This window comes from Sturnus vulgaris, chromosome 17 (assembly GCF_052056855.1).
Source record: "Sturnus vulgaris isolate bStuVul1 chromosome 17, bStuVul1.hap1, whole genome shotgun sequence".
Classification (NCBI taxonomy): Eukaryota; Metazoa; Chordata; class Aves; order Passeriformes; family Sturnidae; genus Sturnus; species Sturnus vulgaris.
In genome coordinates this window covers 7507701-7520898 of record NC_142259.1, presented here as the reverse complement: position 1 = coordinate 7520898, position 13198 = coordinate 7507701, and the positions used below count along the sequence as shown (strand labels likewise).

General features: G+C 59.9%; 1 protein-coding gene across 1 annotated transcript; it reads right to left on the bottom strand.

Moving 5' to 3' along the window:
- Positions 1-3212: 3212 nt before the first annotated feature.
- On the bottom strand, positions 3213-8982 carry MYLK2 (myosin light chain kinase 2). Its single transcript, XM_088175074.1, has 12 exons — positions 8014-8982; positions 7412-7956; positions 7000-7310; positions 6055-6160; positions 5735-5828; positions 5505-5614; positions 5190-5331; positions 4946-5016; positions 4598-4726; positions 4146-4298; positions 3671-3803; positions 3213-3337 (listed from the first exon to the last, which is right to left on the bottom strand). Exons 1-12 carry the CDS (start codon positions 8980-8982, stop codon positions 3257-3259), a joined length of 2844 nt encoding a protein of 947 aa, XP_088031200.1. The 3' UTR covers positions 3213-3256.
- Between the last annotated feature and the right edge of the window lie 4216 nt (positions 8983-13198).

The window sequence follows — 13198 nt, the reverse complement described above, 5'->3', positions numbered from 1 at the left end:
CACCGCGGCCGCGTCAGCTCAGATATCAGCCCCCAGACGGCTGCTGCTGGGCCATGGCTGTGTCCCAGCCCCGGCAGGGCAGGGAGGGGCCGCCCTTCATCATCGAGGACCGCCACTCAACCCTGGGCCTCTCTTTTCTCCCTTTTTTCCCCTACCCAGTGGAAAACAATATTTGAGCGCCTACATCATGCTGGCGTCTCCGGAGCGGCCGGCGGCGAGCGCGGCTGACCTCAGCCCCCTCCTTCGCACGGTCCCCGGGGGCGCGGGAGGAAGCGAGCGCTGCAGCCGTGCCCAGGGGCCGTCTGGTTCCCACGCAGCGTGGCCGGGCCCATCGCCCGCCCCGGCTGGGAACACACGGCCCTGGCCTCATGCTGTGCCCGGGATGGGGTGCCTGTGCTGGGAGCAGTGTGGCACATCCCACTGTCCCCCAAACTGCAGCAGCCCCAAGGGATGGGCACTGCTGTCCTGCGCAGCCTACACCGCCCGGGAGTGCCGATCAAAGCCATGCACTCTTCCAGTGCTCCCCTCTCCCGTCCTCACCCCGACTGCCGGTCACGGACCCGCTGTTCTCCCAGTTCTGCCTCCTCCCTGGCTCGCTCCCGGCTCGCTGTGGGTGGCCTGATCCTCCGCCCGCTCGCCCGCTCCCATCCTGGGCCGTGCCGTGGCCGGGAATTGCTGCACTCGGTCACGGATGAACCTGCTGCCTCTGCCGGCGGTGCTGCCAGGTGCCAGGGCCGGAGGTCTGCCCGCTCCCCTTCCCTCCCTGCTCTGCCTGCGGGGATCCTTGTTTCTGCAGGCAGGGTGGGTGCCAGAGGAACGGGGTGCATGGGGAATGCGTGCTGCTCCATGCCCCGGGGACAGATGCTGAGGACACACGTGTGCACATCCAGACTGCACCGTGCATCTTTGGGGGGATGAGGACCCTACACATAAGGGATGGACCTGGATGTTGTGGCCAGTGGGACCAGTCCACTCCAATAAGTTTTAGGGGCTCACGAGTCCTGTCAGCTGGGAACATAGGATGGGATTATGGCTACTTCCATGGGTGTCAGCCCTGTGGCCCCACTCATCCAGCCCCAGTGTTTGTCTCTGCAGGGTCCCAGGGCTGGAGAAATCAAACTGGGCTGTGGGGTAGGGGTCCCACACCCTGGGATGTGTTGGTGTCTGTGCATCCCTCTGCCCCAGATGTGCATACACGGGCCTGTGTTCAGGAACTGATCCTCTACAGCAGCTCAGAGTGCCAAGAACGTTCGGGGCTGATGGTCCATCTAGAAGCCCCGTGGCCATCCCACAGCAGGGCCCTGCAGTCCCTGGCCGTCCGGGGCCAGGGCCGGGACCGGGGCGACGCGCGGCTCCTGGGGCCAGACAGGAAGGAGACGTCACCGCCGTGGAGCGTAACTCAAACCAGATGGGGCTGCGCTGGCTTCCAGGCCTGCGGGGTGGTCACCGACAGGAACCGGTCAAAGGCTGCCGGCAGGAAGCGGCTGGGAGGGACGCCTGCGGGGAGCCGGGCTCTGGCAGCCTTAACCACCTCAGGGCCAGCCACAGCTCCCCTGGGCACCAGCCCTTGCCTGGGCATCCCATCCGATATGGGCAGATGCTGAAGATGTGAGGACACATCTGACAGACAACTGACCCATCCACCCATCCATCCAGTCACTTCCCCTTCCCCCATCCCCCTGGGGTGCTCAGAGCTGTTGGGTGTGTACACCAGAAACCCTTGGCACTCTGCCTGCCCTGCCCTGCCCAGGACGTACCAGGTGGTCCCTGTCCACAGCACAGCCTGGACCCATTCCCTCTATCACAGAGATGAGATTCTGCTTCCCATCCTCATCTCACTTATTCTGTGACTGTCAGGCCCCACAGGTGGGAGTAGGGCCTCCCCAGCCCCCGGAGTGGCAGCTGTGGGCTGTGGGCAGACCTGTACATTTATTTACAAGAAGGCGAGTGCTGTGAAGGGCTCCATTATGGGCAGGGTCCCACCAGCTGTGGCTCCTGCCCAGTGGGGACAAGCCTGAAGCCCCTTCCCCTGCTGCGGGGGTGAGGGGCAATATCTCCCTGTGTCTCTTCCCAATGCTTTTCCAGCAGGCACAGAGGGCAGAGGCAGCTGCAGAACAAACACACAGCCTTGGCTTGAGGGGGCTCAGCCATGACAAAAGCCAAAGCTGGGGGACCTGTTGCCAACCCCATCCCCACCTGCAGTGGGCAAGGCTGGATGCTGCAAATCCCAAGAGATGTCCTTCCTCTGGCAGCACCGGGGAGGCCCGAGGAGTGCAGGCAGGGAGGATGGGGATCTAGACAAGGCACGGGAGCTGGAGTAGCACCCCTCTCCCCAGTCCCAGCAGGTCCCGCAGAGCCCCCGCGCAGGGCGGGGGAGCTGGCGGCCGCAGCGGCGGAGCAGTTCCGCTGTGTTGGTGGTCGGGTGAGCGGTGCCGGCCGGAGCGGGGAGTCCGGGCCAGCTGCTCTGCATTAGCCCGCCTCGCTCATCGCGATCTGTTGGGAACGGGTGAAGCAGAGGTTGTGTTTTTCCCCCGCTGGCAGAACCGAAGGGCAGGGAGGGCAGGAGGAACACAAAGCCTCCTTCTTTCCTCTTTGGCTCCCAGCTGGGGACGCCGCTGGAAGCGTGCTTGCTGCTTCCTCCCTTCCTGTGCGAGCAGCAGCTCGGGGCCAGCTCCGCTCCCACATGCCCAGCTGGCCAGGAGGAGGTGCTTGAGCCCCGGCTCCGGTGCCAAAGCACCAGGGTGAGGGTCCGCGGTGCCCTCCAGCATCAACGCCGAGCCACAGAGCTGGGAAGGGAGGTCGGGCAGTGCAGGAGCCAGCGGCAGTGAAGGCAGGCTGGGCTGTGGCATTTACAGGCAGAGAGGGCACATTTTGAGTCCAAAAGCAGCAAGCACCAGGTGGCCGAGACAGCGGGATCACACCGGAATGGCCTTCCTCCTCCGAGGGCACGAGAAGGAAGCGTGAGCACAGCAGAGATGCTGCAGGTCGGGCATCACACAGCCAGGCCAGGGCCAGAGATGAGATCAGAAACCTTCACTCCGGAGCAGCCTCACAGTCTGAGGAAATCCCGACAGGAGCATCGGCTCGGTGGGAGTGAGGAGGGCTGGAGCCTCAGGAGCCTCAAGGCCACTGCGAGCACCCCCAGGGGTGATGTGGTCCTGAGCGCAGGGGGACCAGCTCGACAGAGCTGCTCCAGACTGGTGGGGGTCCCTCTCAAGTGGTTTCTTTCTGGCCTCGGCTCCCCCGGCAGCCCAGCTCAGATGCCCAGCGCTGTCAGGGACCCCGAGCTGGTGATCTTCCTGAAGCGGTTGGCAGCGCACACTCCAATGAAATTTTTCTGTGAAAGCGAAGAGGAAAGATTCTCATCCTCTGGCAAGGGCCATGGCACTGAAGGTTGAGCCAGACCCTGCTCTTGGGCCTGACACTACTCCTGCCCCTAAAAGCTGCTCCTGGGATCGGCTCAGGAATAACCACCACAAAGGAACCTATGTTTGATGGGGGCATCCACACTCAAGGGTCCCCAGCCCTGTGTCCCAGTTGCCTGCAGCACAGCGAGACAGAGCCATCTTCCATGATCCAGATGCCATCCACCAGGACAGGCAGAGTCTGGCAGCCCCCTCCCAGCCTCCTCAGAAGCTGCTGACCCTCATGCCCTTGCTGGATCCCGCACCTTCCAGCGCCGCCTCATGACGTATTTCTTGAGCAACACTTGGGACTTGAGCCGCCGGTTGGAGCGTTTGGCTTTTTCTGCCAGATTATTGAGCCAGGGATGCTGCAGGCACTGGTCAGCACTCATCCGGGCACTGGGAGAAAGAGGAGCCCGCATCAACCCTGCTCAAGCCCCTCTCCCCCAATCACCCCTTTCTCCAGCCACTCCAGAGCCTCCAAACCCCATAACCCTGCAGGGAAGAACCAAATGAAAGGATGTGCACAGAGACTGGTGGGGCTGGGAAGGACTTTGAGGGGTCCATGCAGGGATGCAGGGTTCTGTTGGGGACAATCAGAGTGAGGCAGAGCCCCATGGGGTTAATTCAGTGCTGCACCTGGGGGATGCTGCTGGCCCTGGTGAAGAGACAGCATGTGGTACCCGGGCCAGCTCTGAGGATGCCCATCCCAGGATCCCATGGCCACTGCCAGCCTCACACCTCTTATCCTTGATGATGAGGTTGGAAACGAAGTCCTTGGCTTCATTGGAGATGCTCTCAAAGGTCTCTTCGTCGAAGTACCAGTTGGCAGCCAGGACATTGTTCAGTGTCTCGGTGTCATCGTCACCCAAGAAGGGGGAGAGGCCGCTGAGCCTGGGGGTGCAGGGAGGTGAGGAGTCAGGTGCTCTCAGGCTTCAGCACCTCCCAGACCCCCTGGAACGGAGCCAGGGATGTTCCAGGGATGTGCTGCCACCATCCTGTGCTCCTACCTGCAGCTGGGCTGAGCCTCCTCCTGCCCCCCAGCCCCACACAGCCATCTTCCCATCCAGAACCCCCCCACCTGCCACCAAGCAGCCAGGTGCCTGGGGACAGCTCTTCCCCCAAGGGAGCTGTGCCCCAGCACCACAGCTCCCCAGCATGGCACTGGGAGCCCCCACCCAGCCCTGACGTACAGCATGTAGGTGATGACACCCATGCTCCACATGTCCGTGGTGTAGGACACCTGTTCGTAGTTGACCACCTCAGGGGAGAGGAATTCAGGGGTGCCAAAGTTCACTTTCAGCTTCTCATTGGGATTGTACCTGCAGCCAAAGTGGGGTGCAAGTCAGCAGAAGGGGAACAGGCTGCTTCCCCAAAACACCACCCCTCTTAGCAGACACTGCCCTCCCCAGATAGGGAATGCTGTGGATAAAGTAATGGCCTAGAGCAGGTCCTGGGGCTCCTGGTACCCAAAGGCATACAGAGATGAAGGGTGGAAGGGGGACAGGGAGGAGGGACAGAGCTGAGAAAGAAAACCTCACCTTCGAGCCAGCCCAAAGTCGATGATCTTCACCATGTGCCCGGTGGCAGCGACACAGAGGATGTTCTCAGGCTGTAGGGACAGGGTGACCATTGCTCCACCACCGAGAGAGGATATCCCCTCTGCACAGACCCAGAAGCCCATGGGTCCTGCAGCTGACCCGCACCAGGGCAATGTTGACCCACAGCTAGCCAGTGTCCCACTGTCACCCTCGGCCCTGTCACTGCCATCCCCCAGCCCCGCACCTTGAGGTCGAGGTGGAGGACGCACATGTGGTGCATGAAGCGGATGCCCTCGCAGATCTGCCGGACGAACACCATGCAGTCCACCTCTGTCAGGTGGTAGTCGTCATCAATGATCCTCTCAAAGAGCTCACCACCCTCCACACTGGATGGGGATGGACCATGGTGTCACTTTGGGGGGACTCCCTGCCCCAAGCCATCCTCCTGTAGAGCTCCTGAGGACTCTGGCCCAGCTCCACCACGGAGGTGCTGAGCAGAGCCAGGGCGGGATGTAGCATTTTGGGGTTGGACAGCCCCAGGGCAGGCACAGGCACTCACAATTCCATGAAGAGGATGATCTCCCGGGGCGTTTCGATGGCATCGTAGAGCTGGATGAGATTGTGGTGGTTCAGCTGGTTCATCACATCAATCTCCAGCAGCACCATCTCCTGCAGAAGGAGACCCAGTGAGAGGTGTGAGCCCTGGCTGTGCACTGGGACAGGCTGTGTCCCCACACCAGGGCCACACAGAGTGTAACACTGCTGCCACTCGCCCGACGTCGTTCAGACCTTGTCCTTTGCTCCCTGCTTCCGGATCACTTTGGCTGCCAGCTTGAGCCCCGTCTCCTTCTCTATGCACGTGTGCACTTCACCAAACTTGCCCCTGTGGAGGGAAGGAGGGAGGGAGAAGGGCCCACACCATCAGCCACTCAGGCTGCTGGGGACCCTCACACTGCACTGTGGTGATGCTCTGCACTGCCCAAAGCATCCATCCTGCCTGAGGCACCCACCCATTATGACCAGAGGAGTCCCACCAGCTCAAGGCCACTGCCCAAGGCTGGAAGACAGCTTGAGATAGTGCCAGGAGAAGCACTGGGGCCCCTCCTTACCCCCCCAGGATGTCCTTGGAACTGAGGCTGAACTGGGAACTGACATTGGCGGAGCGCAGGGTAACGGTGCGATGAGCGAAGGGCGCTGGCGGCGGAGGGACATCATCTGCCCAGAGACAAAGAATGAAGTGAGAAGGGAATCTGCTGTCCAGAGGACCCCACTCTGGGTACCCTTGGCTGCCCTGGTGTGAAGACAGGCACCCAGCCAAGCCTGTGGGTGCAGGATGTAGCCAGGTACTGAGTGCTGGGCTGTGAGCCAGAGGTTCCTGGCTGGGCTGCACTGGATGATGCAGCAATACCTGAAGGTCCCTCGCTGTTGCCCTCGCTGCTCCATGGAACCCTGCTCTATGGCACCCACTCTCCTCCATGGCACCCTGCTCCATGCCACCCATCCCAGTGCATGGCACCCACCCCCACCAACCCATTTACCCTTTCCAGGCCATGTCATCATCTGTCACCCTCTCCAGGACAATCTCCATCCATGCCACCACCTCCTGCTTACCCTCTCAGGACGGATCCCACTCATGGGGCACCCCATGCACACATTCCTGAGCCACCCTTACCCAGATGAGAGCAGGACCCAGCCTCACAGGGATCCCCACAAGCACCCACTTCCCCCAAAGCCCTGCCATCCCCACAAGGACAGTGGTGCAGAATATGAGGACATGCTGTCCCCTGCCACAAGCCAGACAGCCACTGTCACTCCCCAGGCTCCTCTTCCTCGCAGTCAGTGTGGCCAGAGCAGGCCAGAAAGGGACGCGACGTATTTAGCCCTGTTTACAGTGAAAGGGGAGCTCAGAGGCCACCAGGCAGGTGACAAGCCAAGGTCAGGAGCTGGCAGCGCAGAGGGCAGTGTGGGCAGCAGGCAGGGCCATGGGGTTCCCAGGCTGTCACTCCACGGAGTGTCTGGGGGATTAAGAAAAAGCAGGTACCTCATGGCCTTACCCAATATCTCAAAAGGGTCTTCCTTTCCAAAATCGGGGGTGAGGTAGGGGCTGGGGGGTGGCTTTGCCTCTGTCAAAGATGGTTGCACCCCAGATCCATGCTGCTCTGCCACGCCAGCAGGATCCAGGGGCTGCCCTGTGGCACTGGGCAATGTCCTCTCCTGAGGTGTGCCAGTGGGTTCCAGGGGCTGCTGGTCCCCCAGGGCTGGTGGGCCAGAGCCAGGTTCTGTTGGACCCTCTTTTGGCTCCACCACCGTGGTCTCCTCTTCTATTGTCTCCATCTCTGCCACATCTGCCCAGGGCTGCTCCTCCCTGGAAGTAGGAGTGGGAGGTGAGCAGAGCCCAGCACCCAGAGACCCAGAGCTCCCTGGAGCAGCAAGAGGGATCCCCCCATCCCAGGAGGGTGTGGGTACCTGTGGCAGGCAGCCGGGCAGCTCAGGCTCTGCAGCAGAGCCGGGCGTGGGGGCTCGGGGATCGTTGTTGGCTGTCCCTCTGTCCCCTTGGACACTTCCTCCCCTTCACCCTGAGCCTTCACAACAGCCACGGCTGCTGCCTCCGTGGGCTCTGCAGCCCCATCCCCAGCCTCTTCTCCAGGTGTGGGAGGCTCCACCTCTGCAGCTTTCTTCCCTCCATCCAGAGCCTTTGCAGTAACTGGGACCTTCTCCTTTTTAGGATCTTTTCCTTCATCTCCAGCCTTTGATGCAACTGTGGATTTTTCCACCTTTGCAGTTTTCTTCCCTCCATCCTGCACCTTCACAGTTGGTGGGGACTTCTCCTTTACAGGCTCTTTTTTGTCTCCACCTTGAGCTATTTTTTCAGCTGGTGTTTTCTCTGCCTTTGCTGCTGCCTTCTCTCCATCCTGAGCCTTGGAAGCATCTGGAGCTTTCTCCTCTGCAGGAATTATGGCTTTCTCCTTCACTGAAGCTGGGGCTTTCTCCTTCACTGAAGCTGGGGCTTTCTCCTTCACTGGAGCTGGGGCTTTCTCCTTCACTGAAGCTGGGGCTTTCTCCTTCACTGGAGCTGGGGCCTTCTGCTTTGTGGGCTCCTCTTTGCCTCCATCCGAAGCCTTTTTAACTGCTGGGGCTTTTTCTGCCTTTACCACTTTATTCTCCCCACTTTGAGCCTTTGCAGCATTCGGGGGCTTCTCCTTTGCAGCAGCCGTGGTTTTCTCCTTTGCAGGCTTGGTATCAGCTGGGCCTTGCTCTGCTTTTGCATCTTGCTTCCCTTCATCCAGAGCTTTAGCAGTGGCTGGGACCTCCTGTTTTGCAAGCACTGTGATTTTCTCTTTTGCAGGGTCTCCTTCACCTCCATCCGGAGCCTGAGCTGCAGCCAAGGCTGTCTCCTCCATAGGTTTTGCCTTCCCTCCTTCAGAGTTTACTGCAGCTAGAGCCTTCTCCTCAGTGGACTCTCCTTTTCCACCACTCTCAACCCCTGAGCCACCAGGTGCTTCCTCCTTCTTGGGCTTGTCCTTTCTTCCATCCTGTGCCTCAGTTACAGCCAAGCCCTTCCCCTCAATGGGCTCATCCTTCCCTCCACCCTTAGCCTTTGCAGCAGCTGAAGCCTTTCCTCCTTTGAGCTCTCCTGCAGCTGGAGCTTTCTTCTTCTCAGGCTTATCTTTCTCATCCTTCCCTACACCCTGGGCCTCGGTGGCAGCCGGCACCTTCTCCTCGATGGATGCTGCCTGTCCTCCATCGTGCTGCACAGCCAAAGCCTCCTCTCCTGGAACTGCTTCCCGTCCATCCTGGGGCTCTGGAGCAGCCAGAGCTGTCTCCTGCTCCGACTCTGTCTTCCCTCCTCCAGCCTCTCCTGCAGCCTTCTCCTGCCCAGGCTCACCTGTGCCTTCGTCCTGTGCCAAGGTGGCGGCTGGCACTGTCCTCCCTTGGGGCTGGGCAGCCTGGGCGGCTGCGCTGCCCTCGGCTTTGGGGGGGACCGTTCCGCCAGCCCCCCCAGTGTCGGCACCATCCGCGCCTCCGCCCTGCTCCATGGGACACTCCAGGCAGGAGGCGGCTGCCCTGCGCTGCTCCCGGTTCGGCGAGGCTCCTGCGGGAGACAAAGCAGCAGCTGAGGGCTCGCCGGACCCGACGCCCTGCAGAGGGGACTCGGGTAGTGGCTCTGCTCCTGCAGGGATGAGCTGCTGCCATCCAGCTGGGAATGTGCCCCCGCCGCCCAGCCGGCGGCTCCCGGGCTGGTGGCACCGAGCCAGGGACCCCACGTGGCCACCAATCCCGGCACCGTCCCATTGTGCCCCGATATCTGCCCCGCGGTGACTGATCGATGGCCTGACCCCGGCACCTGTCACCGGGTGCTTGGGGCCTCCGACGTGCAAACAGCCAGCCAGGCGCGGCCAGGGTGACAATTTAAGGCCACATCCCACCACGGCAGGGCAGGAGACAGTGGCTCTGGCCCCGGGCTGGTAGGGGGGATCAGCAGAGGTGAGCATTCCTGCACGGCCCCATCATTGCTTGCCCTGAACCGCGCAGGCAAGCAGACAAACCCCATCGGAACCACACAGACCCCGCACTCAGCAGCTGCCAGCGTTGCTGGTCCCCCTGTCCAGGGGTACCCAGCTCCGCCAAGGGGACCTGTTGGTGCCCTGCACTTGCATTGGGCTCCATCACAGCACATGATCCCCAAATCTCCGTTCTGCCCTGGGCTCCACTGCCCTCCTGTGCCTGTTCATCTTTCCTCACCCTGTCCCAAAACACCCCTGTGCAGCCTTCCAGAGCTCAGAACAGCCCAACCCCAGAAAAATCCACCAGCGACCATCCCACTAACAGCGAAGTTGATTGCTGATCTACTGGAACAGGAGGTGTAGCAGAGCAGTCCCTGGGAGAGTATTCCCACATCCCACAGCTCAGCACAGGAAGCCCCTGGGGATGGAGGTGTTCTTCCCAGGGGTGGGGCTCCACTATCCACAGGACCCCCCACCACCATGCCCCAAATCAGAAGCCATAAGACCCCCCTGGCCCCGTTACCTGGGTGCAGCGGGTGGTCAGAGGGGCAGCATCCGCACTGTGGCAGCGCCGGAGGGAGCAGCCTCTTCTATCCCGGCTGTAACGGAGCCGGATTAGTGCGGGCAGAGGAGGATCCCTTACAGCAGCGGGAGCCGGCCCACTTCGCCTTTCCCAGCACCTGTCACTGCTGGAGCCCGTTCAAAGGACACACCACTATCGCCTGTCCCCCGTGGGCTGGGGCCACGCAGACAAGGGGCAGGGGACAGGGATAGACTTGGCTCCTGCACAGCACCACAGACAGGGCTGGCACTGGACATAGTGGCACCCCAAAACCATCCCATGGGGGGGCCTGGGTGAGCTGGACAAGGTCCAGGTGGCTAAGGCCCTCCAAGGTGCCCACAGGTGACATAAGGTGACCACTGGCCAATCCATGGGGATGGTGGCCAGGAGCAGCTGGTGACGGTGCTGGTCCCTGTGCTGCTGAGCTGTGGCCAGTTTTCCCCACTGGCACTGTCCCTTTGGGAGAGCAGCTCCAAAGGATCCTGTGCTCTGTGGGTGTGATGTGGCACCTCTGGGCATTGCCACTGGGCTTTGATGAAGGTGACAGCAGCTGGGAACTGGGCACTGGCCAGCAGCCTTCATAGGAACCAGTTGAAACACTAATTTTCTGCAAAATCAAGTGTTTTGGGAATCAGGGAAAGAAACAGAGCTGGAGGCTCCAGAGGGGTTGGGCTGTGTGCATGGGTGCTGCACAAGCATTGCCAGTTCCTTCTGGGGTGCTGCACCCCAGGACACACCTCAGGCACTGCATGGGGCTGAATCCTGCTGTTTTCTGGAGGAGTGGGACTCTCCCCAGGCCCAGGCTGGCCAGGTGCCCCCGGGGAGGCTGAGCTTACCCTGGGCTCCTCCAGCCTCAGCCTCTGCCAGCCTGGTTATGCCTCCCAGTTCCACACCCCACAGCCACACAAAGCTCAGGTCCTGCCAGACACCAAACCCGGCTTTGCTTTTTCCTTAGTGTAAATCCTATTTTTGGCAGGGCTGGAGGCTACAGCAGCAAAGGAGGTGGGAGGCTGCCCTGGCCAGTGCCATCCACGATGGATGCATCCCCAAGAGCAGTGCTCACTTTGCCTGCAGCACCTCTCAGGAGGACCAACACTGCTCAGGCAGTGCTGCTGCTCCACATTGACAAATTCCAACTCCCAGTGAGCCACCAGCATCTGTGTGCCATGGCCTGGTGTCAGACTTAGCCAGTGGTTCACATGTGGCATTGAAATTGAGAGCCAGGATGGGAGCACAGCTGCTCCTCTGTTCTTGTGGTGCTGCTGTCCCACCTGTCCCTCCCCTGGCCTGAGGCACCCATCATCAACACCTCAATGCAAAAACAACACTTGCTCAGTGGGACACAGCTGAGGACACCTGAGCAGATATGGAGCTCTCCTGCTCCAGCCTTAACAGCTTCACAGCAAGGCCAGCTCCTTTCCTGAAATCCATATCAGGACTTGGAATGTGATGAGGACCAGCAGGGATAACGCAGGAGCAGGCACACAGCTCCAACTCACTGATATGCTGATGCAGGTGTTACAAGGTGTTGGAGCATCACCAGCAGCCACAGTTCTTGGTGACAATGACACATACGCTGGCACAGTCCTGGCACAGCCACCACTCCCATGATGAGTGGGAGTCCCCCACCTTGGCCTCTGTAGGCCACAGTCAGGAATAACTGACCAGATATGCCTAACCAGCAGGGACTCTGCCCATCAACTGTCATCGCCAGCACGCAGTTTGGAATTGCCTCTCTCCTTCTCCAGCCGAGGGCTGCCAGCACCTGGAGGCCACCAGTGTCACTTCAGGCACATACTGCCACCACTCCGCCAGCCTTCGACTCTGCACCCTCCTGGTAAACCGGGTGGAAGGAGCATATCCATGCCCAGTCTAAGGCAGGAGCCCATGAGCCATAGCCATACCCTACAGCCCCCTTGGAGCTCTTGGTGTGGTGGACACTGGGATAAAATTCTCCAAGGAGAGCAGGAACAAGCACCTGGACTGCAGTCAGCCTTCCCGGGATGCTGAAATCTTCCACGCTCCCTGGGAGCAAGGTTGGTCTGGGCACAAATACCTGGGACAAGGTGAGGAAGCAAAGCCCTGGGCGTGGATACTGGGGAGCCACGGCCCTCCAAAGGCAAGGGGTGACCATTGCTTGGCATTATCACAGATAAAATTCATTTGTGGGTGGAGAGAAATAAGCTGAAATCAGACATTTGGGAAGAAGGAATTGTAGAATTGAAGGGCAGTATCTGCTGCACCCCAGGATTTTAGATGCCTTGGTCTAAAACCACATGGCTAAAGAGCAGCCCAGTGCTCTGGGGCTCTGCAAACCAGCCACCACTCAAGCTTCTCAGCCTGGGCTTGGTTGTTTTTTTTTTTTTTCTCCCTTCCCATTCAGGAACTTAAGCCAGAGCCTACATTGGCTGCAGCTGGGAAACGGCCTGTCCTGGGGCTATCTGGCAGCGCCTCAAGCACGCTGTTCCCTGGCGACGCCGTTGTCACAACTGTGGCAGCACACTTTAACCTTTACGTTTACCCTGGGAAGGGAGGCTCTGCCGGGCCAAAGCCAGCCCATTCTCGGGAAACCCTACACCCCAGCTAAATCGAGCGGCAGGGCAGGCTGAACAACATCCCTACCTGAATCTCAGCCATGCTGCTGAAACACAAACCAAACAGGCTGTCTGCCTAAACTGCTTCCATCAGAACCAGGGCTTCCACCACGAGCTACCATCGTGTCACGACAGGTGTCAGCAAGGTGATGGGGAAAGACAAGGAAAAATGCCATCATCAAAAGACCATCCAGAGGAATGTGGCCACCAGCAGCAGCACCAGGGATCACCAGGACCTGCCTGGGTCCAGGGGTCCTTGCCAGATTCAGGCCAGGTCACACATGCAGCTGCAAAGGTTTCCCAGTGGAGACAGAAGAGACAAGCAAAGCTGTGATTTGAGAGCATCATCAAGCTTTTTCATAAGGATTTATTCACTAGATAATTTGATCTTGCAATTCAACATGAAAGTCCAGGAAAACATTGGTTGCCTTAAAGTTCCAGCTCTAGTCTATGTTCAGCAAATTATTTTGATAACAAATTGAGTACAACTCAACTAGAACGGGAGCAGAGGAAGATTTTGTACCCAGATCTCTCCTAACCTCCTCCCTCTCCTTGCTCTCAAGGCATGCATATAACAGTTGATCGGCTTTGA